At 40.9% G+C, this 22,830-nt stretch overlaps 1 protein-coding gene across 2 annotated transcripts; it reads right to left on the minus strand.

Annotated features, from left to right (window-relative positions):
* Positions 1–13,536: 13,536 nt before the first annotated feature.
* txnl4a (thioredoxin-like 4A) lies at positions 13,537–22,405 on the minus strand. 2 transcript variants are annotated; one of them, XM_039737185.1, is made up of 4 exons: positions 22,385–22,405; positions 18,905–19,078; positions 17,563–17,666; positions 13,537–14,322 (listed from the first exon to the last, which is right to left on the minus strand). In XM_039737185.1, the coding sequence occupies exons 2-4, from the start codon at positions 19,055–19,057 to the stop codon at positions 14,151–14,153; spliced, it is 429 nt and encodes a 142-aa protein (XP_039593119.1). In that variant the 5' UTR covers positions 19,058–19,078; positions 22,385–22,405; the 3' UTR covers positions 13,537–14,150. The 2 variants fall into 2 exon arrangements, with proteins under 2 accessions (XP_039593119.1, XP_039593118.1); XM_039737184.1 differs by lacking the exon at positions 22,385–22,405 and adding an exon at positions 22,064–22,234.
* Positions 22,406–22,830: the final 425 nt, after the last annotated feature.

The following is a 22,830-nucleotide window of genomic DNA, read 5'->3' on the forward strand; positions in this document are numbered from 1 at the left end:
GCTTCTAGGGGCCCTTAAACTTAAGTTTCATAGTAGATCTGCTTACTTATTTTTACATGACCGTACATATCTTATCACTATTTTTTTTATTTTTAACATTATTGGTTTTATTATTATTGGTTCAACAAAACTGACACTAGTCATGGGTGTCAAACTCTGGTCCTGGACAGCCACAATGGCTGCAGGTTTTCATTCTAACCATCTTCTTCATTAGTGACCAGTTTTGTCTGCTAATTAACTTCTTCTGTCATCAGTCAGTCAGTCAGTCAGTGTCCAAGCCGCTATATCCTAACACAGGGTCACAGTCTCTGCTGGAGCCAATCCCAGCCAACACAGGGCACAAGGCAGGAAACAAACCCCAGGCAGGGCGCCAGCCCACCGCATGGCACACACCAGGGACAATTTAGGATCGCCAATGCACCTAAACTGCATGTCTTTGGACTGTGAGAGGAAACCCACGCAGACACGGGGAGAACATGCAAACTCCATACTGGGCGGACCCGGGAAACAAACCCAGGTCTCCTTACTGCGAGGCAGCAGCGCTACCCACTGTGCCACCGTGCCGCCTAACTTCTTCTGCCTTTGTTTTAATTAACTTGACTCAGGCCACTAAGTTGTCTCTTTTTCCTTAATGAGCAGCCAACCAATAATGAGACACAAAACGAGCCGCGACATAACCAGCTCGCCTGTGCCCATCACACAGCATCTGAAATTAAAGAAAGGTGGAGGTCTCACTAAGGTTGATCTGCTCAGGTCACCAAAACATCTTGACGGTGTTCTTAGTAAATAAAAGAGAAAAAATCAACAGTTTTGGAAATGTGTGCTGTGGCAGAATGAGAGCCACAGGCCATGGAATTAAATAACAGGTTTAATTAACAACAAGAATCAGCTTCTCATTAAGAGATTGGTTGGAGTGTAAAATCCCAGTTTAGCTGGTCATCTGTCAACTCATTTCACGTCCCATTTCTGTTTGGCTGTCATTTACGTATTGACAAATCAATTCAGAGGACTGGATCCTTCAAAACTAGAACTATTAAACTGCAGGGGAAAGAAGTTAATTAGCAGTTAAAACTGGTCACTGCTTAGGAAAGGAGTTAGAATGAAAAGCTGCAGCCAGTGCGGCCCTCTAGGCCTGGAGTTTGACACCCCTGTCTAACACTTTTATCGCTGAACACATATGACACAGAGTCTCTTTATATAACATCTAGGTGTTTACCGAGGAGTCAGATTAGCCAAATATCTGACATTTTTCGCTTCTTCGAGCTATGTAGCTCTCCAGTCAGGAATGGCCGAGACTGTCCCGACGCGGCTCTCCAGGGGTTAAAGTGCTTACAAGGAAGAAAAGTCCCAGAAAACCGCCCGTGTATCATTTCCACTTGCCAAACCTGCAGGAAGTCATGGCGTCCTTTAATGTTTAACTTTTTAATCCGCGCGTTGCGGGGAGCGGCAGGCAGCCCGCCGACGCTTCGGTACACGCGGGGCTTGCTAAAGGCGTTGTTATCTCGCTGAACACCCTCCCCGCACCCCGCTCTGAAGCGTCGCTTACCGGCTCCGTGGTGATTACGGGTGGAGAGCGCGGGTTTTTTGCGGGTGGTTTCCCGCTTTCCCGTCATCCCGCCGCGCCACCGGCAAGCCTGAAAGAAAGGGACGGCGGCCGGCGACACAGAATCGGCACGGGGGCGCGATGGCGGACAGCAACCCGGCGACTGCCCAGGAGCTCGCTCACTTAGTAAGTGCTCATTTCTTATGCTAGCTCAGATTTATTCACCTGCTAGGTAAGAGGTGCGAATTACGGACGCCACGAAACTCCAGGCACACAGCAAAATCGCCAGCGTTCAGTTCACACTTTAAAGTGCAGACAGGGGGTCCGCACTTTTGTTTCCCTACCTGGAAAGGAGCCGCTCGCTCGTTAAGTTGCCTTTTCCAAGATTTCTTCCAATTTCTGGGAGAAATCTTCTTGTCTTTTTCAGAGAGTCAAGTCTGATTTTAAAGCCCATTGCGGAACTCCTTGTGTGATTTTTGGTCTATAGGAAAAAAAAAATGTATTGTGATTGTATTTTAAGTGTTACTTTGTTTTCCATAGTCAAACAATTTAAAGATTACTTTGCCAACAGAAGTGTTCATTTAACTCGGGCAACTTTGCTGTGTTTTAAAAAAAATAAATAAATTAAGTGGCAGTTATCTCTGCCGAGTCTGGAGCTGCAAGGTGGCGCAGAGCAGTGCTTTCCAAACTCGGTTCCCAGGGCTGCAGGTTTTGTTCCATCCAGATTCACACTTTTTCTATAGAATACGCTACTGTGGCTGTTCTTTTATCTGTCCAGGATTTTAAATCACCTGTGGCTCGCAAACCGTTTGGCCTATTCACCTGAAATTTGGCACACATATACTACGTGACGTCTACTATCCATTTTCGGGGTGATGATTGACCTCCAAGGTTATTCCTCTTTTTGTTTTTATTTTATTGTAGAATCAACTCTTGGCAGCCGTGTGGCACATACGTACAGGTGCCGTTCTCCTTCCTACCACCTTCGCTGTCACTTCCCCTACCTCTTCATATCTTAAATCATTCTTGAGGAATATTGAAGACTTAAGTGCCAGCTTCTGTTTTTAAGAGTGCAGGGTCCCAGTCTCTGGCCCAGTAGCCTAATAGGTAGGTAGACAGAACTTTGTTCTCTCAAGGGAGAATTCGGCTTTTTATAGAAGCACTATATATATATATATATATATATATATATATATAAAATACACACACCAGTAACGGCAAACTGCACAATAATGTGCAGTAAATACTCTTGACTCCTAGTCTTCCTCCTCTTTCTCTGTACGTTTAGTATTCGTTTGCTCAGAGGTTGATGCGCTTGCTGTTTCCCGAGCAGCTCTTCTTTTCTCCACCCTAGAGGCCCGCTGCTTCCCTTCTTTCGTCGGCAACTTTTCGCGTTGAAACTGATTAAGTCGGTGTTTGTGTTGCAACTGCTTAGTACGTTTTCCTTAATTTTTCACTTAAGCTGCCACTTAAGTCTTCAATCTGCCTCAAGAATGATTTAAGATATGAAGAGGTAGGGGAAGTGATGGCGAAGGTGGTAGGGATGAGAATGGCGCTTGTACGCATGCTCTGCATGGCCAGCCGAGAGTTGATTCTACAATAAAATAAAATAAAAAGAGCAATAAAAATAATCACCCTGAAAGTGGACAGTAGAGGTCACTGATTAAGTTAGTTTTTGTGTTGCAATTACTTAGTACGTTTTCTTTAATTTTTCACTTAAGCTGGCACTTAAGTCTTCAATCTGCCGCAAGAATGATTAGTAGCTCGCAAACCGTTTCACCTATTGGCTTAATATTTGGTACACATATACTACGTGATGTCTACTACTTACTTTGTCTTTTTTCTCTTTCTCCATCATGCACAGCACTTTGAGCTACATTATTTGTATGAAAATGTGCTATAGAAATAAATGTTGTTGTACTTACAAACGTTAAGTAGGTCTCATTTCACGTCGTGCCCCGTAACGAACTTTCAAAAATAACATCTTTTTGGTGGTTCTCACCATTATGCCGTAAGGAACTTTCGGAACTGACCTCTCCTTTTGGCGGTTTCATTCCATATTTCCGTTAACGGAGGATTTATTTCACGGCAGAGACGCACAAGGGCCGCCCCGGTCCCCCTTCCTTTTTCCGCACGGCCGCTGTCCGCGCACCTACCGTGTGGTTGGCCCCCTGCCTATACAAATTAACAACATCCCGCGCTCATGTGCCTCCTCACTCGCTTCCTTACTTTCCTCAGCTGTTTGTCGTGCTCACTGCTCCCTTCTTCTTTACTCCACCGCGTCAAGCCTGTTATTGTTCACCTCACTTCATGTCTTCCTGCTGGTGACTCCTGCCTTTTCATTTAGTTTCTTCACACTCCTAATCCTCCGGGCAGGCCTCCGCATACTCCACTTTTGAAGGCCGGCACACCAATTATGTTACTACGAAACTTACAACCACCAAAACTTCAGATCAAATCTCTGCACAAGACCCTCATTGAGGCCACTGTCATCACTGGAACTGGCTCAGAGGAGACTGGATTTATTCCTCGTATCCCTCTCTTACCCTCTGACCTCCCATTCCAATTCAAACGCCTCCAATTTCCAGTAAGGGTCTGCTTCGCTATGACAATAAATAAGTCACAGGGCCAGACTCTAAAAAAGGTCGGCATTGGCTTTTGACACAAGATGGCTTCTCACGTGGCCGAATGTAAGCTGCATGCTCAAGAGTGAGCTCAGCGGACAGCTTGGTTATTTTACAGCCCGAGGGCAGAACTGCAAACGTCTTTTACAAAGAGATCCTTACATCCTAAAAATGTGCATTTCTCATACACGACATTTACAAACATCAAATTCGCTCAATACTGTTACGTTATTTTTCATAACTTCTTTAACACACTACTTCTCCACTGCGAAGCGCGGGTATTTTGCTAGTAAGCAATAAAATACAAATGGCAAATGAACCAGCAGTTCTCTATCTCAGGCATGTCAAACACGCGGCCCCCAGGCTGCATGCGGCCCGCATGACTGATCCTACTTAGCGCTGAACTTGTACAAAATGATTACTGTTGTTTGTGATTGAATCACTCTGCATCTTTACTTATGCGTTACTTATTGACTTTTCTTAATTCTGCCTTCTGACAAAAGCGCGTTTTCCCATGGCGTTACGGTACCAGAAACGTCATCTGCTAGTATAGCCACGAGCCTTGACCAAAGTTAATGAGCCGCAATGTCACAACTGAAGTGCTAGGCTGCAGTAGCAGGGGCGGCTTTAGGCTGTGCAAACTGTGTACCTGCACAGGGCCGCCATGCCAATATATATTGAATATAAAACAGAAAATAACAACACAGCTGACGGCAATGTGGCCGAAAAACATTGTGTTTCTTGTTAATTAGTACGCTGTATTTACTAATGTCGCTCGAGTCGGAGCAGTAAGCTATATGTAGTATTATAACGTTCTGCCGTAATGAGAATATCATGGGCCGACACTTGGTTTTCAAGTTATGGACATGCGCATATCGAAGCGAGTCATGAGCACGAGGCAGCTATGCAGTGTCCGCAACGGTCGTGGACATCCGCCATTCATAAGATACCATATTGACGTTGGCAGGGCAAAGGGGCCACAGATTCTTTCTCTGCCCAGGGCCGCCCCTGCTAGGCTACACTACTGGCTGGGCTGCCGAGACTGGCCACTGGGCAGTAGTAATATTTTCACGTTTTTTGCTTTAGTTTTATGTAATTTTGTGCTAGTATTGTAACGAACAGTTAGTGCAGACTACAGCCGAAGATTTGAAGTGGACGCGAGAAGTTGGCGAGTTGTTTATTAACAAATTTTTGTGATTGAGTTTGTAAAATTCGTGTAGGTCAGGGGGCTTTTTGCATATCGGCTTATTTTACAATATAAACTTTGAAGTAAACTTAGTAAAGCAAAATTAGATTTTTGGAGGATTTGTTTTCCAATTTGAATTACTGAGCAGTGAATTCAGTGAGCGTTTTCGTGATTTCAGTGCACACGAGCAGGACTTTGCGCTGTTCTCTTACAACGTTGAGAATGCGCCTGAGAATATCCAAATGGAGTTGATTGAACTGCAGTCCGATTTTATACTGAAGGCAAAATACAATGAAGAAGTTTGTGTGCCAGGCTTGCATGCTTACCTGTCACCCTCGTATGTGCAGATCCGTAAGTTGGCATCAAGAGTACTGTCTTGTGTTCGGAAGCACTTACCTTTGTGAGCAATTGTTTTCATTAATGAAAGCTACCAAAACCCCACATCGCTCAAGACTTACTGTCGAGCACCTGTCATCCCTCATAAAAGTTGCAGCTGCACAAGATTTCAAGCCTGATATTGATGAACTGATCACTAACAAGAGATGCCAAGCGTCGGGACAAAAGAAATAGATCTTACACTGTAAGACTCCTATATAAGCAATGAATATAATATAATAATACAAGGACCTAGCTAAGAGGCTAAGACTCTAATTGTACGGAGATTGTGTGGAAATAAATTGCTTTTCTTTAAACTTTAAGTGTTACTTTTTTTTAAAGTTTTCAGTATTGGAAAGAAAGCTACAGTAACTTTGCATAATAGTATAATAGTATTTGTTACAGTGCGGCCCGCTGACGCACGTATGGCAGTCGAAGCGGCCCACCAATGGTAGCGAGTTTGACATGCCTGCTCTATCCAACTTACTTCCACTTACTTTGTATGTGTTCATCATGAGCTCTCTGGTTTAGTAAAACATCTAGATGAGAGAAAAAAGTGAAGGGTTGAGAATTAGTCATAGACTTAAAATATTAATAGTCATAATTCTTTATATTGTATTTCTCTTACTACTCCAAGCTCTTTACGTAGTGAGTGGGGAGCCCCTTCAACCACCACCAATGTGCAGCACCCACCTGGATGATGTGACGGCAGCCATTTTGTGCCAGAATGTTCACCATTAGCTCTTAGGTGATGAAGGGGCTAGGGAGAGACAATTGGGGAGAGTGGATGATTAGGGTGACAGATTGACTAGGCTGTGATGGACAATTCAGTCAGGACATCAGGATAAACAATTCTACTCTTTTTTGGAAGATGTCCAGGGATCTTTTATGACCACAGAGGACCTCCGTTTTATGTTTCATCTGAAGGATGGCACCATTTTAACAGCACAGTGTCTCCATCACTGCATTGCAGACCACAGGGTAAGCCCCTTGCTGGTCACTCCAGCTGCAACCCAAACTTTTCCTAGGTGGTCTCCCATCCAAGTACTGGCTGGGCTTAACTGTGCTTCGCTTCAGGTGGATGACCTGTTTGGTAGTGCATGTGGAATGGCTGCAGTTTAAAATGGTTAACTTTCTTTGACAACCTTCCATCTATTTTATCTAACCCAGTTATCCATGACAAGGTTGCAGGGCAGCTAGAGCCTACTCCAGCAATCATCGATCACAAAGTACTAACAATCACCGCAGCCACGGGGTGAACACACACACACACACACACACACAAAAGGGCCACTTGAACAGCAATTCACATAACCTGCATGTGTTTGGACTGGGAGAAGACATCAGACAATGAAGGAATTCAAAATTATTAGGAATAACGTGTACAGTACGTGATAGAAGTGAACACACAATGATTAGTATAAAATACAATGCCACCCACGATTGTGTGTATTTCTGGTTTATATTAAGACAATGTTGTTAAAAAGTGTTCTGTTTCTGATGTGTAATTATTTCTTGCAGGTTGAAAAAACAATGGAAAACCTGCACTGCAAGTTTAAGGCAATGTCAGAACAGATAACGTCAAGAAATATCCTTTATAATTTAAAAATAATAATGCTGAGCCTCACACGTGATTAACCTAATAAAACCTGCTTTAATCCATCTCAAACAGTGTAACCGGCTGGATGTACTGAGGACATGACAGGAAGCGGCTCTCCGCGGGGTGCCAGTCCTCTGCAGGGCCCACTCATGCATACGCCCACACTCACACGGTGCTTGCAGATACAGTGGGATGCAAAAGTTTGGGCAACCTTGTTAATAGTCATTATTTTCCTGTATAAATCGTTGGTTGTTACGATAAAAAATGTCAGTTAAATATATCATATAGGAGACACACACAGTGATATTTGAGAAGTGAAATGAAGTTTATTGGATTTACAGAAAGTGTCCAATAATTGTTCAAACAAAATCAGGCAGGTGCATAAATTTGGGCACCGTTGTCATTTTATTGATTCCCAAACTTTTAGAACTAATTATTGGAACTCCAATTGGCTTGGTAAGCTCAGTGACCCCTGACCTACATACACAGGTGAATCCGAGTATTTAAGGGGCTCAATTGTAAGTTTCCCTCCTCCTTTAATTTTTTCTGAAGAGTAGCAACATGGGGGTCACAAAACAACTCTCAAATGACCTGAAGACAAAGATTGTTCACCATCATGGTTTAGGGAAGGATACAGAAAGCTGTCCCAGAGATTGAAGCTGTCTGTTTCCACAGTTAGGAACATATTGAGGAAATGGAAGACCACAGGCTCAGTTCAAGTTAAGGCTCGAAGTGGCAGACCAAGAAAGATTTCGGAGAGACAGAAGCGACGAATGGTGAGAACAGTCAGAGTCAACCCACAGACCAGCACCAAAGACCTACAACATCATCTTGCAGCAGATGGAGTCACTGTGCATCGTTCAACCATTGGCACTTTACACAAGGAGATGCTGTATGCGAGAGTGATGCAGAGGAAGCACAAACAGAGCCGCTTGAGGTCTGCTCAAGCACATTTGGACAAGCCAGCTTCATTTTGGAATAAGGTGCTGTGGACTGATGAAACTAAAATGGAGTTATTTGGGCATAACAAGGGCGTTATGCATGGAGGAAAAAGAACACAGCATTCCAAGAAAAACACCTGCTACCTACAGTCAAATATGGTGGTGGTTCCATCATGCTGTGTGGGCTGTGTGGCCAGTGCAGGGACTGGGAATCTTGTCAAAGTTGAGGGGCGCATGGATTCCACTCAGTATCAGCAGATTCTGGAGACCAATGTCCAGGAATCAGTGACAAAGCTGAAGCTGCGCCGGGGCTGGATCTTTCAACAAGACAACGACCCGAAACACTGCTCAAAATCCACTAAGGCATTCATGCAGAGGAACAAGTACAACGTTCTGGAATGGCCATCTCAGTCCCCAGACCTGAATATAACTGAAAATCTGTGGTTTGAGTTAAAGAGAGCTGTCCATGCTTGGAAGCCATCAAACCTGAATGAACTAGAGATGTTTTGTAAGAGGAATGGTCCAAAATACCTTCAAGCACAATCCAGACTCTCATTGGAACCTACAGGAAGCGTTTAGAGGCTGGAATTTCTGCAAAAGGCGGATCTACTAAATATTGATTTCATTTCTTTTTTGTGGTGCCCAAATTTATGCACCTGCCTGATTTTGTTTGAACAATTATTGCACACTTTCTGTAAATCCAATAAACTTCATTTCACTTCTCAAATATCACTGTGTGTGTCTCCTATATGATAGATTTAACTGACAAACCAACGATTTATACAGGAACATAATGGCTATTAACAAGGTTGCCCAAACTTTTGCATCCCACTCTAAATGCGGTTAACTTTCAGAATTAAATCCGTGCTGCTTAAAGATTGTCCTCCAATATACTGGCTTTATTGCTTGTGTATTTTAGCAAATGAATTTCAGCCTACACTATCAGCACTGCAGACAGACTAAGCATGTTCTCTGTCTAAATGGACAAATCCTTTTTACAAATAACCTCAGTACAGGGTGTGAATTTTTAGTTCAACTGCAGTCATTTTGGTAGATCAGGGTGTTGATAGGAGTGAGCATATTAAAAGTTTTTTGTAGGAATATTGGGGCCAGCTGTATATTTAGCAGATATACAACTGCAAAAGTGACGGAGACACAAGGAAGTAAGATGAATCAATCTAACATTGCCATTGGAATCTTCAGTAATTTAAATACAGTATTTTATTACTGTAGCAAGCAGTGTGCTAATCACACCTGGAATTTATACTAAGTCAAGATTTTTTTCCTACATCACATTTCCTTAATATTTTACTGAATGAAATGGGATCTCGAATTGAAGATTTAGAAAGAAATGTGTCTGAGCTAATGTCACAAGCTGGAGTTGATGAACCCTTGGTGGATTTAAAGGTAATAAAAATGACATTGATGTTCATGTATCTGCTGTATAGCTATAAGGAAGATGTGATTTATGTTTGTTAATACAAATACAGAGAGTTATTCTGTACTATTTAGAATGACGTTGCATTTCCCCCATGTTTTTTTTTTTATGTCTGAAACAGTAATGTGTCTTAATTATGATTAATGTCAGAAGCTGTAATACTGGCTTTGTCACATTAGCACTTGACATGTACCTCACAGATGTCCTGCTTTGGGCTATATTGAGCAAAGGAAGCATGGATACAGAGAAGTTGTATAAATACATTAAATTATTATTTTTATTTCACCATGGCAGATGTATATTTTAACATTTAGGTGTCTAAGAAAAATAACACGAAAGAAAAAAGTAACGTAACAATGTCATTGCCTCGTCTGTCCAGCATACACAGTTGTAGAAATCCTGGAGTTGAAAACATGCCAATGCCAACATACAAGGAAACTGCATACAAAAAAAAAAAAAATCGGATTTATAAAACCTTGCATACACAATTGTATGCAGTTTACCTTTAAATCGCAATTACCTTATGAATGTGCGTACCGTAACACTAGATGGCGCTATACCAGCACTTAACCCAACACAGACACCGACCACACGTTTTAAAGGCCCCCAGATGTTGTTTTAATGCTTCTTTTTCATAATGGTGCTTTCACAAGCAGCAATGCTTCCAATTAAAGTTAAATTCTTTACTTTTCATACCTCAAATGTTTTATAGAAATGAACAGGAATCACCATAGTATTTATACTATTCTGCCTTTGTTTTCAGAAGAGCAAATGAGCAATGGAAAAAAAATTCCAAAAATCAGAAAGTGCCGACAGGTTTGGTGTGGACAAAGAAAAGAATGAACAGCAGCAGGAAAAAGACGCAAAGAGCAAGTAATCTGTGTACTGTGTGTGTGAGTGAGGTACCAAACCCCTACAGAGCATGTGTGTCTTTGTAATATGTGCTCACAGAAGCTGAACATTAGTCAGCCACTTTACATAAAACAATAAATATCAGCGCGGCCTAAAATTGGGCCTTTTAAAAAAAATAAATAAATAAAAATCCAAAAATGACCCAACTAAGTTTTTCTTAAATTTTATGAATGTTGTAACATTCTAATTGTTCTTCTGTAATGCAATTCTTGTTTTCTTTGATGGTGCCATTTATAACAATCAAACCATTATTGTTTTTCTGAATTATTTTTTCAAAAGTGAATAAAGTATTCACTTTTTTTAAATCTTTTATATTTGAATGTCAAGGATAACCAACACAATGAAAATTATTTTCCTACAGAACACGTTTCATAGTTTTCCTTTTTTTGTTAAATAGAGGACACTTATTCAAGACAATAGGTCAGAGGAAATGCTGACAACTACCTCTGACATCCTATTTTGATAACCCTCTCAGCTACCATCCCATTATCCTGCACGGGGTCATCGTCTTGCTCCATTTAGAAAATGCAGCCCTTGGCTCTTTCTGTTACACAATTTCAGGATTTACAATACTTGGGAGTATTTAGCAAAGTGTGTGTTTGTGTGTATGTATGTGTATTTACAAATTACACTTCTGCAGTTACAAAAAATCTTCAATCTTCATCAATAATCACTTTTGTGACATGGGGGTGGTCTATTTAGAAATCATAGTGCTATTAATATACCATCCATCTCTTAGAAAATAATGATGGGCATTCTGTACATGTGATGTGCCTTTGGGTTGAAAAGGTAAGAATTAAAGGGACCGGCATTAAGAAGAATACGCAAATTGACAATGCACTACAAAATTCACAATAATCACTTTTCTGGGAAACTTCACCGTATTAAATTATCTGCAGTATGGGACAGATCAAACAGCAGTCAGGCGGGCTACTACTGCACCAATACAATCGATTATATTAAGAGCCTCCTCATATACAGTATTCCAGTGAACTATAGAAAGAGAAGAGGCAGCACATGCCCCAGATGAAATGATTTGATTTTTTTTTTAATCTTGAACATCTCATTTCTCTTAATTTTATTTAAAAAAGGGTGTGTCTTAAATATTTGGTGTATTAAAGTTGAACTGTGTAAATGTCAACTCACAAATTTGAGCGGCAATCTTCTATAAAATTGGGCTGAAAGTTGTTTAAATGTCCCATAAGAAAGTAAATACAAGTTCTTGCAGGTGCTTCAAAATAGTCACCTAAATTCTTAAGCAAATGTCTGCTCTTCTGCAATAAAATACTGAGAGGAAATGCTGACAACTACCTCTGACATCCTATTTTGATAACCCTCTCAGCTACCATCCCATTATCCTGCACGGGGTCATCGTCTTGCTCCATTTAGAAAATGCAGCCCTTGGCTCTTTCTGTTACACAATTTCAGGATTTACAATACTTGGGAGTATTTAGCAAAGTGTGTGTTTGTGTGTATGTACAGTACAGGTCAAAAGTTTGGACACACCTCCTCCTCCTCATTCAATGTGTTTTCTTTATTTTCATGACCATTTACATTGGTAGATTCTCACTGAAGGCATCAAAACTATGAATGAACACATGTGGAGTTACGTACTTAACAAAAAAAAAGGTGAAATAACTGAAAACACGTTTTATATTCTAGTTTCTTCAAAATAGCCACCCTTTGCACACTCTTGGCATTCTCTCGATGAGCTTCAACAGGTAGTCACCTGAAATGGTCTTCACTTCACAGGTGTGTCTTATCAGGGCTATTTAGTGGAATTTCTTGCTTTATCAATGGGGTTGGGACCAGCAGTTGTGTTGTGCAGAAGTCAGGTTAGTTGGACGCTCATTTATTTTTGAACAGGACAATGACCTCAAACACACCTCCTGGCTGTGTAAGGGCTATTTGACCAAGAAGGAGAGTGATGGAGTGCTGGAAATGGTCATGAGAATAAAGAAAAGACATTGAATGAGGAGGTGGGTCCAAACTTTTGACCTGTACTATCTATCTCAAAATATATATATATATATATATACACACACACACACAGTATATAAAAAAACTAAGCTATTGTGTTTTAGAGAAGTCACAACAATGCGTGGGCATCATCTCCACTGGAAAGTTCTTAAGCTTCCTAAATTGACAATGCATTATGACAATGGCGTGAACACACAACTTCAGTTGCTGATTAGGCTCCAGAAATCACAGGGTATGTAAAATTAGAGGGCCAGTTCACTACTTTCCAGAGGTTTAGCATTTTCAAACTATAGTAAGGTTGCCCTTTATCCTGAAAGCCATTACGTCCTGCCTGATGTTGCCGTGTCCCGTAAGGAGAGCTCAGCTCCAATGTCAGCCCGCCACCCCCTTTTGTTAAATGAGCACTCATTGGTCATCAGCTTTTGTGCCCTATGACTTTGAGTAAAATGAGACCAATTTGATGTTGTCTGGGTGAGTCACAGGCTGGGGGGACTGAATCGCTGTGTATGTCACACTACACGAATGCACCAAACTCCAAGATTATGTAAATGAAGTCAGTGACTGAGAATTGCTGGAAAAGTCATGTAATGGGACAAGCCCTTAAGTTTACCGCCTACATGCCGCATCCTGAGCCAAAGCAATTTAAATTTGTACAATGAGATCACAGTAGGTGCTCGAAAACATTTAGATTTAACAAAGTACTGCCTATTTTCATTGAAATAAATTTCATAGAACTAAAACAAAAAGAATGGGCACTGTCTTTGTTGAAGATGGCAACTTAATATACTGTTTAAGAGTGAAATGGACTGAAATCATTCAGCATCGGTCCTTTGAAGGATGACTTACCAGGTTACACAAATGTAGGAATTTCCAGTCATTATACATTTCATTAAGGCAGATCTCAGCAGTATCACACTTAAAGTGCACTAATATTGTGTAAAAGTTTAAATATTTTTAATTGAAAATTTGTAAAAGAAATGTATTTTATACACAAAAAAAGTGAATTCTTGCCAGTTGAATTGGCAACTTGATTTTGAATTCCTAATTACAAAATTGCCTTCCAAGGGTATAAATGTGACCACTAATACATCACAATGTCAAAAAAAGCTCCTGGTTTTACATAAAGAATTCTATGGATGAGTATAAAACTATGCTTAATTCAACATTTTACTTTCAGTAGTTTTAGGGTAGCAATCCATAATCAAAAAAAAAAAATTTCTACGAGTAGCAAAGTTCAATATGCAAGTGCACATATGGATCAGGGTGCTAACAAATGAATAAAACAAAATTTCATTCACAATTACAGATAGGCTCATTTAGTCCAAAATCCACCAATGAAGGATACAAATGTACCTATGCAGAATCAAGCAGCTTTGAAAGGGCAAATGTTAATTGTAAACCAAAAACAAATGGGAAGAAAGCTCTGCTGATCCGAGATTCTCCAAAGTAAGTGTTTTTTTTTTCTGTACAAAAAAGTCACAGTGGCTTGTAGTCTTAAATATTAAAACACAAAAAAAAAAAGGTCCTGCTAAACAAAGATGGCTCAGAGATTCAGTATCTGTATTTAGTCGAGTAATCCTTGGGTGACACTACAAGACCTCGGCCTTTGCGTGCCCCTCTGTAAACTGTCTCGACAATATCGATCATCTCTTGGTTGTCCTCCATTGGCCAGTTAATTTTGTTGTTGTTTCCAGTGCCCAAATCAATCATGATATGTTTGTTCCTATGGAGAAAAAAAATAAAATTCAGGAAGTTTTTTTTTTCCTGTTCTCAAGAAAGAAGAGAATACGGATTAGAGCAGCTGTCTGAATGAAAACTTTAATTTCGGCCAATATACATATCTGCACAGTGAACAGCAACCAGCTATATTTTTTAACTGAAAGGGAATTCGTCAAAGTAAAGAAATCCAATTTAGTTATGTCTCAAAAAGAAAATCTACAAGATCCAAAATGTATAAAGATTTGTACATCCCTACATCTCAAAGTGAACCTAGTGATTCTGTGCCAGAGCAGACGATCTACAAATGATGGAGTACGCTGATGAAGGGCCCCAATGATGGACACGATGTTCAGGCAAAATGGGCTCTGCCTGGATTCTTGGATGTGGCTTTTCGTAGATTGTAGGTTATTAATGAAGGAAGGCAAAGTACTTCTAAACAGGCAGGGAGTTGAACAAACGTTTCATTCCAGTTGACATCATACAGTGGTGTGAAAAACTACTTGCCCCCTTCCTGATTTCTTATTCTTTTGCATGTTTGTCACACAAAATGTTTCTGATCATCAAACACATTTAACCATTAGTCAAATATAACACAAGTAAACACAAAATGCAGTTTCTAAATGATGGCTGAAGAAAAACAAAATGAAGACTTTGAAGTGGCCTAGTCAAAGTCCTGACCTGAATCCAATTGAGATGCTATGGCATGACCTTAAAAAGGCGGTTCATGCTAGAAACCCCTCAAATAAAGCTGAATTACAACAATTCTGCAAAGATGAGTGGGCCCAAATTCCTCCAGAGCGCTGTAAGAGACTCATTGCAAGTTATCGCAAACGCTTGATTGCAGTTATTGCTGCTAAGGGTGGCCCAACCAGTTATTAGGTTCAGGGGGCAATTACTTTTTCACACAGGGCCATGTAGGTTTGGTTTTTTCTCCTAAATAATAAAAACCATCATTTAAAAACTGCATTTTGTGTTTACTTGTGTTATATTTGACTAATGGTTAAATGTGTTTGATGATCAGAAACATTTTGTGTGACAAACATGCAAAAGAATAAGAAATCAGGAAGGGGGCAAATAGTTTTTCACACCACTGTATATACCCATTTATTCTTGTTCCATTTCAGAGTTGGACAGGAACAAAGCTATCCGGGTAGCATCAAGCTTGAGGTAGGAAGCAACACTGGACAGGATGTCAGTCCATTTTAGAGTCCATACTTATGTCGGGTTAATCTAACATGCATAGCAAGGCATCCGAGTAAAAAATCTTAGAGCTTGAATAAAAACAACCCAGGAAATGACCTGGCCATGCAATACCCTGTGGGGTGAATTTAACCTTAAGTTTCAGTAATCGGTGGCAGAATGTTTTTTTATATATATATATATATATATATATATATATATATTTTATATATATATATAAACGATAAACTGACCTTCAATTTTTGTTTGGCCACTTACCATTTGCTAGGGGAGCAGAGCACAGTGCCAAAGACAAAGAGCCTCAAAAGGCAACACGATCAGTAGTCTTCCACATTATAGTCTTTATAGAAAATTAATTAAGTAGCATTGATGTATTAACTCCTGAAGTTATTTTTTAAACAGTTTATGTTTTGAGCCGTATTGGGTGAAGAGCATTCAAGACTGGAAGGGCAACAGCAGGAACCAAGGTGTGTCAAGACTAATTTGTACCATAGTGCTGTCAGAAAAAATGAGTCTTAGTCACCTTTGTCTTACAGTCACAACAAAAATAACCACCCTGATGACACAAGTGCTGGTCTTTATCTACTTGGGTAACTGCTCCAGGGTACAGTCACAGCGCAGAAAGCAATTATTGGCCTTTGGATTCTCTAGTACAGTACAATTTATTTGTGTATTACCCAAAATCACACAAGTGCTGCAATGGGCTTTAACAGGCCCTGCCTTTTGACAGCGCCCAGCCTCGACTAAGAAGACAAGGGAAACCTCCCTAAAAAACCCTTGTAGGGAAAAAAAATGGAAGAAACCTTGGGAAAGGCAGTTCAAAGACAGACCCCCTTCCAGGTATGTTTGGTGTGCAGTGGGTGTCAAAAAAGGGGTCAATACAATACACAGAAGACAAGTACTCCTCAATACAATAGAAATAATCTACTGAAGCCAGGACTGAACTATTTGGTCTCAAGTATAAGCATCATGTCTGGAGAAAACCTGGCACCACTCATCACCCATGCACTTCCAATCCAAAAAGTGAAGCACTGTGGCAGCAGCATCAAGGACTTTGAGACTAGTGAGGGTTGAGGAAAAGCTAAACGGACCAAAGTACAGAGAGATGCTTTACAAAAACCTGCTTGCTCCAAAGAGTTCTGGACCTCTGACTTGGCCAAAGGTTCACCTTACAACATGACAATGACCCAGAGTACAAAGTAAATACAACACAGGAATCACTTAGGGCCAACTCTGTGACCGGCCTTGAGAATGTCCCGGACTTGAACCCAACCGAACATCTCTGGAGAGACCTGAAAATAAGCTGTCAACCAACAGTCTCCATTCAGCCTGACAGAGCTCGAGAAGATCTGCAGAAAAGCATGGCAGACAATCCCCAAATCCAGGCAGGTGTGTGAAGCTTGTCACGTCATTCTCAGGAAGACTCCGGGGCCATAACCGCTGCCAAATAAATACGGAGTGAAGGTCCAAAGTTATATTACAGTTTTTATTATTAATAAATTTGCAAAATATCCTAAAATCCTTTTTTCGCTTTGTCATTTTTGGGGTATCAAGTGTGTGATAAAGGAAGAAATGTAAATATTTTAGCACAAGGCTGCAGTATAAGATAATGTGAAAAAGTGAGGGGTCTGGCCACTCTGTGGAGGCACTGCACTTCAAGTGTTTTATGGTGCGTTAGCCACATCAGTGCCAAGCACAAAGTATAAATCTTAACAGTTCATTACATTCTTTTTTTTTTTTTGCTCCATCGCTACACCCTGCTGGTTTATTGGTGAATAAAAACTCTTATCAGCCGTCTACAGCCTTGGTCATTTGGCATCTGTCATGCCTGCTACAATCCGCCACTGGTGTTGTGTCTGTACGTGGACGGTTATTAAATACAACTTGACAAATGCATCTTTAATGTTTCTTTTGAAATAAAGAAAATAAAAATAGTTAACTCTGCTTATATTTGCAAAACCTGACATGAAGAACAGATTAATACTTACACTCCAATTTCAAACATAAGACAAAAAAGAAAATGTCAAGGTAACAAAGTTCTTACCTAAAGAAAAACATTACTGTACAAGGGTCATACAATTCATACATCTTGTTAAAGTCGGGCACCTCAGTTATATCCACCAAATAAATAACTGCAAAGTTTTTCACCTGAAAAGTGCAAAATAATAAAAATTAACCAATTTGGAATAAACATTAAATGATCAGACTGCAAATAATTGTTAACTCCGATGCCTATGAGCTTTCATAATTTACCTGATTCGATTCATATTTGTTAAAGACACACAGAATTTCATTTACTGAAACAAAGTCTCTGTTATTCTCCATAATGCAGAAATAGTCATCTTAAAGGGTAGCAAGGCCTCCACTTCAACCTTATGCCTCAATAGTTTGTTCCCAATTCATACAATTCTTCTGAGCAGATAAATGTCATCTGGCTTTGGTCTTAAATGCATTTCTCCTTGATTTCTATCACTAATGGACTGGCGTTTGTTATTTATGGTGTTACAGTCGACTCCGTTTAAAGTGCATGGCCTCCAGACGAGATCACCACGTGTGCTTAATACGAGTGCAACATGTCAGTCCTGAAAGTTGACCATTCGGTTACCCCTACCTACTAGCCTACTCAAACGCAGTAAAACAGTCATTAAAATAGACTATGATGAAGAATATAGTGGATACACACACACACACACACACACACATTAACTGTTCCTGTACTGTACTGACAATTCATAATACAAGTAGTTAGTTGCACGCGTCCAAGTATCAATCAGTCGGGCCTACATTTTACAAAAATAATCTGGCATTGTTTTTTGCACAGGCTGTGCATCGGATTACCGAGGCTGTAAAACTGTCCATAGTCCTGACAGCCGTTTATCTCCAGATAACAACGCAGCGTGCGTAGAGACTTCAGCGGGTCCAGTCTCTGCAAGTAGCTCATTAATCGTGCTGGCAGTATCCTCGTCTCCATCAGGGTCTCGATGGTCGGCAGTGTCCTGAATGATCCACCTTCAGCCGGTCAGAGGAGATGGGCTGTTTACATCGGTCGCATGCCAATTACACTATTTGAGCCTATCAATCAAGATCATTGTTTGACTACAAGATGTGAAGAGACGGTGCAGTTAACCGGAGTGAATAGCAATGGGATCAATAATGTACACGCGCTTAAGCGGATTGTGCGTTTATCCAAAGTTATCGCCGGTTTACTTGACTTTATACAAACAGGGCCCGTGCAAGTCATGTGCAGCTAAGCAGAAACGTGCACTTAAGTGGAGTCGACTGTATTACACTTCTCTCAATGGCGCGTGGGAGATATGCGAGTAAGAATCTCATTGTACTGAACACATGAGACAATAAACTGGAGCTTGATCACTAGGGACACCTACCTTCTCTGCAATATTATACAACACCTCATCCATTTTCATGCAGGTAGGATCCCAATCATGGCCAAATCGAATCACCACTACTCTGTCCTCTTCTGATAGAATTGCTTGGTCCACCTGCCAGCCATTATGTAGATGAGGAAGCATATACGACATCTTGAAAGATAAGAGTGTGTCCTAAATGAAAAAAGTAAGCAGATTAACACAAATCACAATAAGTTACAGGCATGTGGAAAGTAACTAGTACATCAAAAGGACATCTGAATTTATCAAGACATGTTTACATTTTATTGAGGAAGTTGTACAAGAACCAAGATCAGAATATCATACAATGTGGGATAAACAAAAAGATACACTCAAGCATTTTCCATCCAACCATCAATTATCCAACCCGCTATATCCTAACTACAGGGTCACGGGGGTCTGCTGGAGTCAATCCCAGCCAACACAGGGCGCAAGGCAGGAAACGAACCCCGGGCAGGGCACACACACACACCCATCAAGCACTAACTAGGGACGATTTAGGATCGCCAATACACCTAACCTGCATGTCTTTGGACTGTGGGAGGAAACCCACACAGACACGGGGAGAACATGCAAAGTCCACGCATGGAGGACCCAGTCAAGCATTTTAAAAGTCTAAAACCACATCAGTTTAAGACTGCAACTGTCCTACATCCCTGAAATTAAAACTAAACCAAAAACACACCACATGACGTCTAGTCGTGGGGTATGTGATGCTTGCCGACTACAGTAGCCACTCATTGCCAGACCATGTCGATTACACAACCGAAATTTGCTGAACAAGTTAAATTTGGTGACCTTCCCGCACACTCGTTGCTCACCCCTTTTTGTGAAAACAAATAGTGTGCTGCCTGATGGAGCCGGCGTGGCCCTTGGTTTATTATTTTTTGGGGTGTGTTCCCATAGAATGTGCAAAGCACGTATTGCGATAGCCATATAGATCTGCATGAAACAAAAGCAATTTTGTGGAAATGTAGCACACTTATTCAAGGCAATTCAATTTCCTTTAAGATATCTTAAGACACTTCACCCTATACAAGTTTTAAAATTTCAAAATCTTTTATTGAAAAGCGTTGGCAAATCTGTGAACTTGTCATTCTTAAAACGGAGACACGTTTTGTGCGACTTCAACTACAAATTTGTTTGCGGTTTCAAATTTACCTTCACTGTGGTTACGCCAGCTTGTATATTTTGTAGATTTGTCCTCGGATAGCTGAAGGCAAACAGATCCCCAATACAAGTTAATAAAACACACCAGCAGACTGCGTGTGGGGGCTAGGAACTCCCATAGGAACTCCCTGTCACCAGCCGACTGCCCATACGTGTCCAGCTGAGGGTACGGAGAAACCTATGCATGCATCTTTCCTCCTCCTCATACAAAAGTCATAATGATCTTACAAAGTGTAAAAGTCTAAAATGCAAGCAAGAAAAGCAAAGGATATCCAGATATGAAGGATGTTGTGCACCGCGCAAACAAACACTGACAGAGTCCCCTTTACCTTACACAAAACCGAGCTTGCAGCTCCACGATCTGCAGATTATAACGATTCACTAGGGAGGCCAGAGGTCCAGGTGACGGGGACCGTCCCGATTTCAATTCCAGTTTATAGAGGCTACTCATCTAATAAGACACCGCTCCGCTGAAACATCCTCACAGTATTTAGAGCAGCACGTACGTCACATGAAGGTTGTGGTGCCCGCTCTATCCAGGGCAGCGGCATGGGGAGCACAGGGCACAACGCAGGAACAGTCTCTGGACAGGACGCAAATCTACAGACACGCTAATCTACAGACACGCTTAGCTTCGCCAGTCCACCTAACCTGCACGTCTTTTGGACTGTGGGCTCAATTTCCTTAATAAAAACTCAGTAATATGAACGTGCTATACAGGTGCAGATCAAGTAAATACTTAAAAATGTTCAATACAGATGTCTTCACTTGGGATTTTTGTCCCCCACAACAGCAACAAAACTGGCATTTTTCATTTTATTAGGGTGCTGGTATAATGAATAGCACGTGATAATACCCAATTCTAGTAAGGGGTGGAAGTGCACATTAAGTTATAAACTTTATATAATCTGTGAGAGGAAATACTAGATACTATGGGCAGATTTGCTTACATTTCCTTGCAAAAAATGTGTATCACTTTTCAAATAAAGGCCATGAGAGGAATTCATTTTCTTGATTCTCCATACCTTTCCAGAATATTCCAGCCAGCCATTTCCCAAAACCCCGCTACTGTATTCCCTCCCTAGCCGGGACGTTGTCAGCCCATCGCGGGGTGAATTGTTGAGTCTTGCAACTGTCCCAACTGCAGAAAGCGTTCAGATTCGTGCAATTGACGGACAGGAACCCGATGGACGGACCAAATGTTTACGTAAAATTAGGGGAAAAAAGAGTGAACTGCTGGAGCCCAGTCGGAGTGCCGATCTCATCAGCGATGGAGCGGATTGGAGCCTATAATAAATCAAGCTCTCTTTAACTGTACATTTTGTCGATTAAACGCTTATTTTAGAATAAATCCATTACTTAAATGTAAAGTACAAAAGAAAATAAAATGGACTGTCCGTTCGTAAGCGAGAAGTGGAAAAATCTAGAAAGTTCGTCGAGGCAGACACCCGATGAATGACACTGTGCCCTCACGACCGGTGCCAGCATTTCTAGATCAAATTTTTAGATTATCATTACAAATAATCACTAGAAACTACCCAGCATCAAATCGATACTTTTTAAAATGTGCATTTTAAAACGTTTCATTCAACGTTTAACAGAAGACATCGTGAGGCAAATCGTATCCTTCACCGATGCATGGAAACAATTTTAGAATTCACCCCTCTCTTCGTTACAGTTTAGGCCCGTGTATTTTTTAAATCCAGCCCGAGGCTTTGTGGCGGCCTGCATTTAGTACTATAAACGGTCGTCTACCGAGCACTGAAGAAACAGCAAAAGTGAAGAAAAACATCAACTACATGGCCGAACTTTCTCAGCTTTTCACATCTTCGAATTACTTTGAACATCAATAACGCTGAAGTTGTCGTTGAGTTCACAATGGGTGAATTTATCTTAAAACAACCAACTTTGATAAATGTATCTATTTTGAAACTGACGTAAAGTTCAACAGAGACGGACGGGGTTTACCTTTTTCAAACAAAACCGAACGCGCGTTCTGCTTACACAGAACACGAAACACCAACTGAATGAACCTCTTCAGCTCCGGTTCTAGCAACAGAGAAACGACTCGTGTGTGCAACCCGCAATGGGAACACTCGGGAGCGACAAGCCTGCTGTAGTACACATTATTGTCAACAGATGGCAGCATGAATTCATTCTTTTCCGGGAGTAGTAGCATCTGGGCGGAGAATGTGTCAATCATTTTGACCAAACCAATTATATGGCTGAAGGACGTAAAAAAAAAACAATCCGGTACAGGAGCCGTCTTACTTTTACTTTTGACATTACCTTTCTCTGTTTAACGAGTCTCGCTGAAGTCAGACGTATAGTCTATATGTCGTCCGGAGACAACCAAGAGTGAATATTGCTTAAAAGTGGGTAGGAACAATTAGACGGCTCACTGAGTGTCACATTTCTAAACCAATCCAACGCCTCATGAAGGCGGTGCTCAAAGAAGGGGCGGGGATTTTGAACTGCAAAGATCAGAGGAGCTCTGGTTAACCTGAGCTGACATACAGCAAGCTTCTGATTACGATGAACTATCCTCTAAAAAACTATTAAACATATACGTGTGTGTCGCGTGTGCAGATAGCACACTGCACGTTTTAGAAATACATTTAACCTGATGCAAGGGGAAAAAAACTTTCTGTAACGTCACATTATATATTGGCATTCGACGGCATCAATGAAGTCGTCTTTTCTCTGTTGCTGTTAAAACTGGGATTTTGCGTGTA

This window comes from Polypterus senegalus, chromosome 15 (assembly GCF_016835505.1).
Source record: "Polypterus senegalus isolate Bchr_013 chromosome 15, ASM1683550v1, whole genome shotgun sequence".
Lineage (NCBI taxonomy): Eukaryota > Metazoa > Chordata > Cladistia > Polypteriformes > Polypteridae > Polypterus > Polypterus senegalus.

Coding starts and splice junctions, on each gene's coding strand:
- txnl4a (XM_039737185.1), bottom strand. CDS start 19,057: ATGTCGTATATGCTTCCTCATCTACATAATGGCTGGCAGGTGGACCAA. Junction 17,667..18,904: donor TGTATAATATTGCAGAGAAG/GTAGGTGTCCCT, acceptor TGCACTTTTCAG/GTGAAAAACTTTGCAGTTAT. Junction 14,323..17,562: donor ACAGTAATGTTTTTCTTTAG/GTAAGAACTTTG, acceptor TTTTCTCCATAG/GAACAAACATATCATGATTG.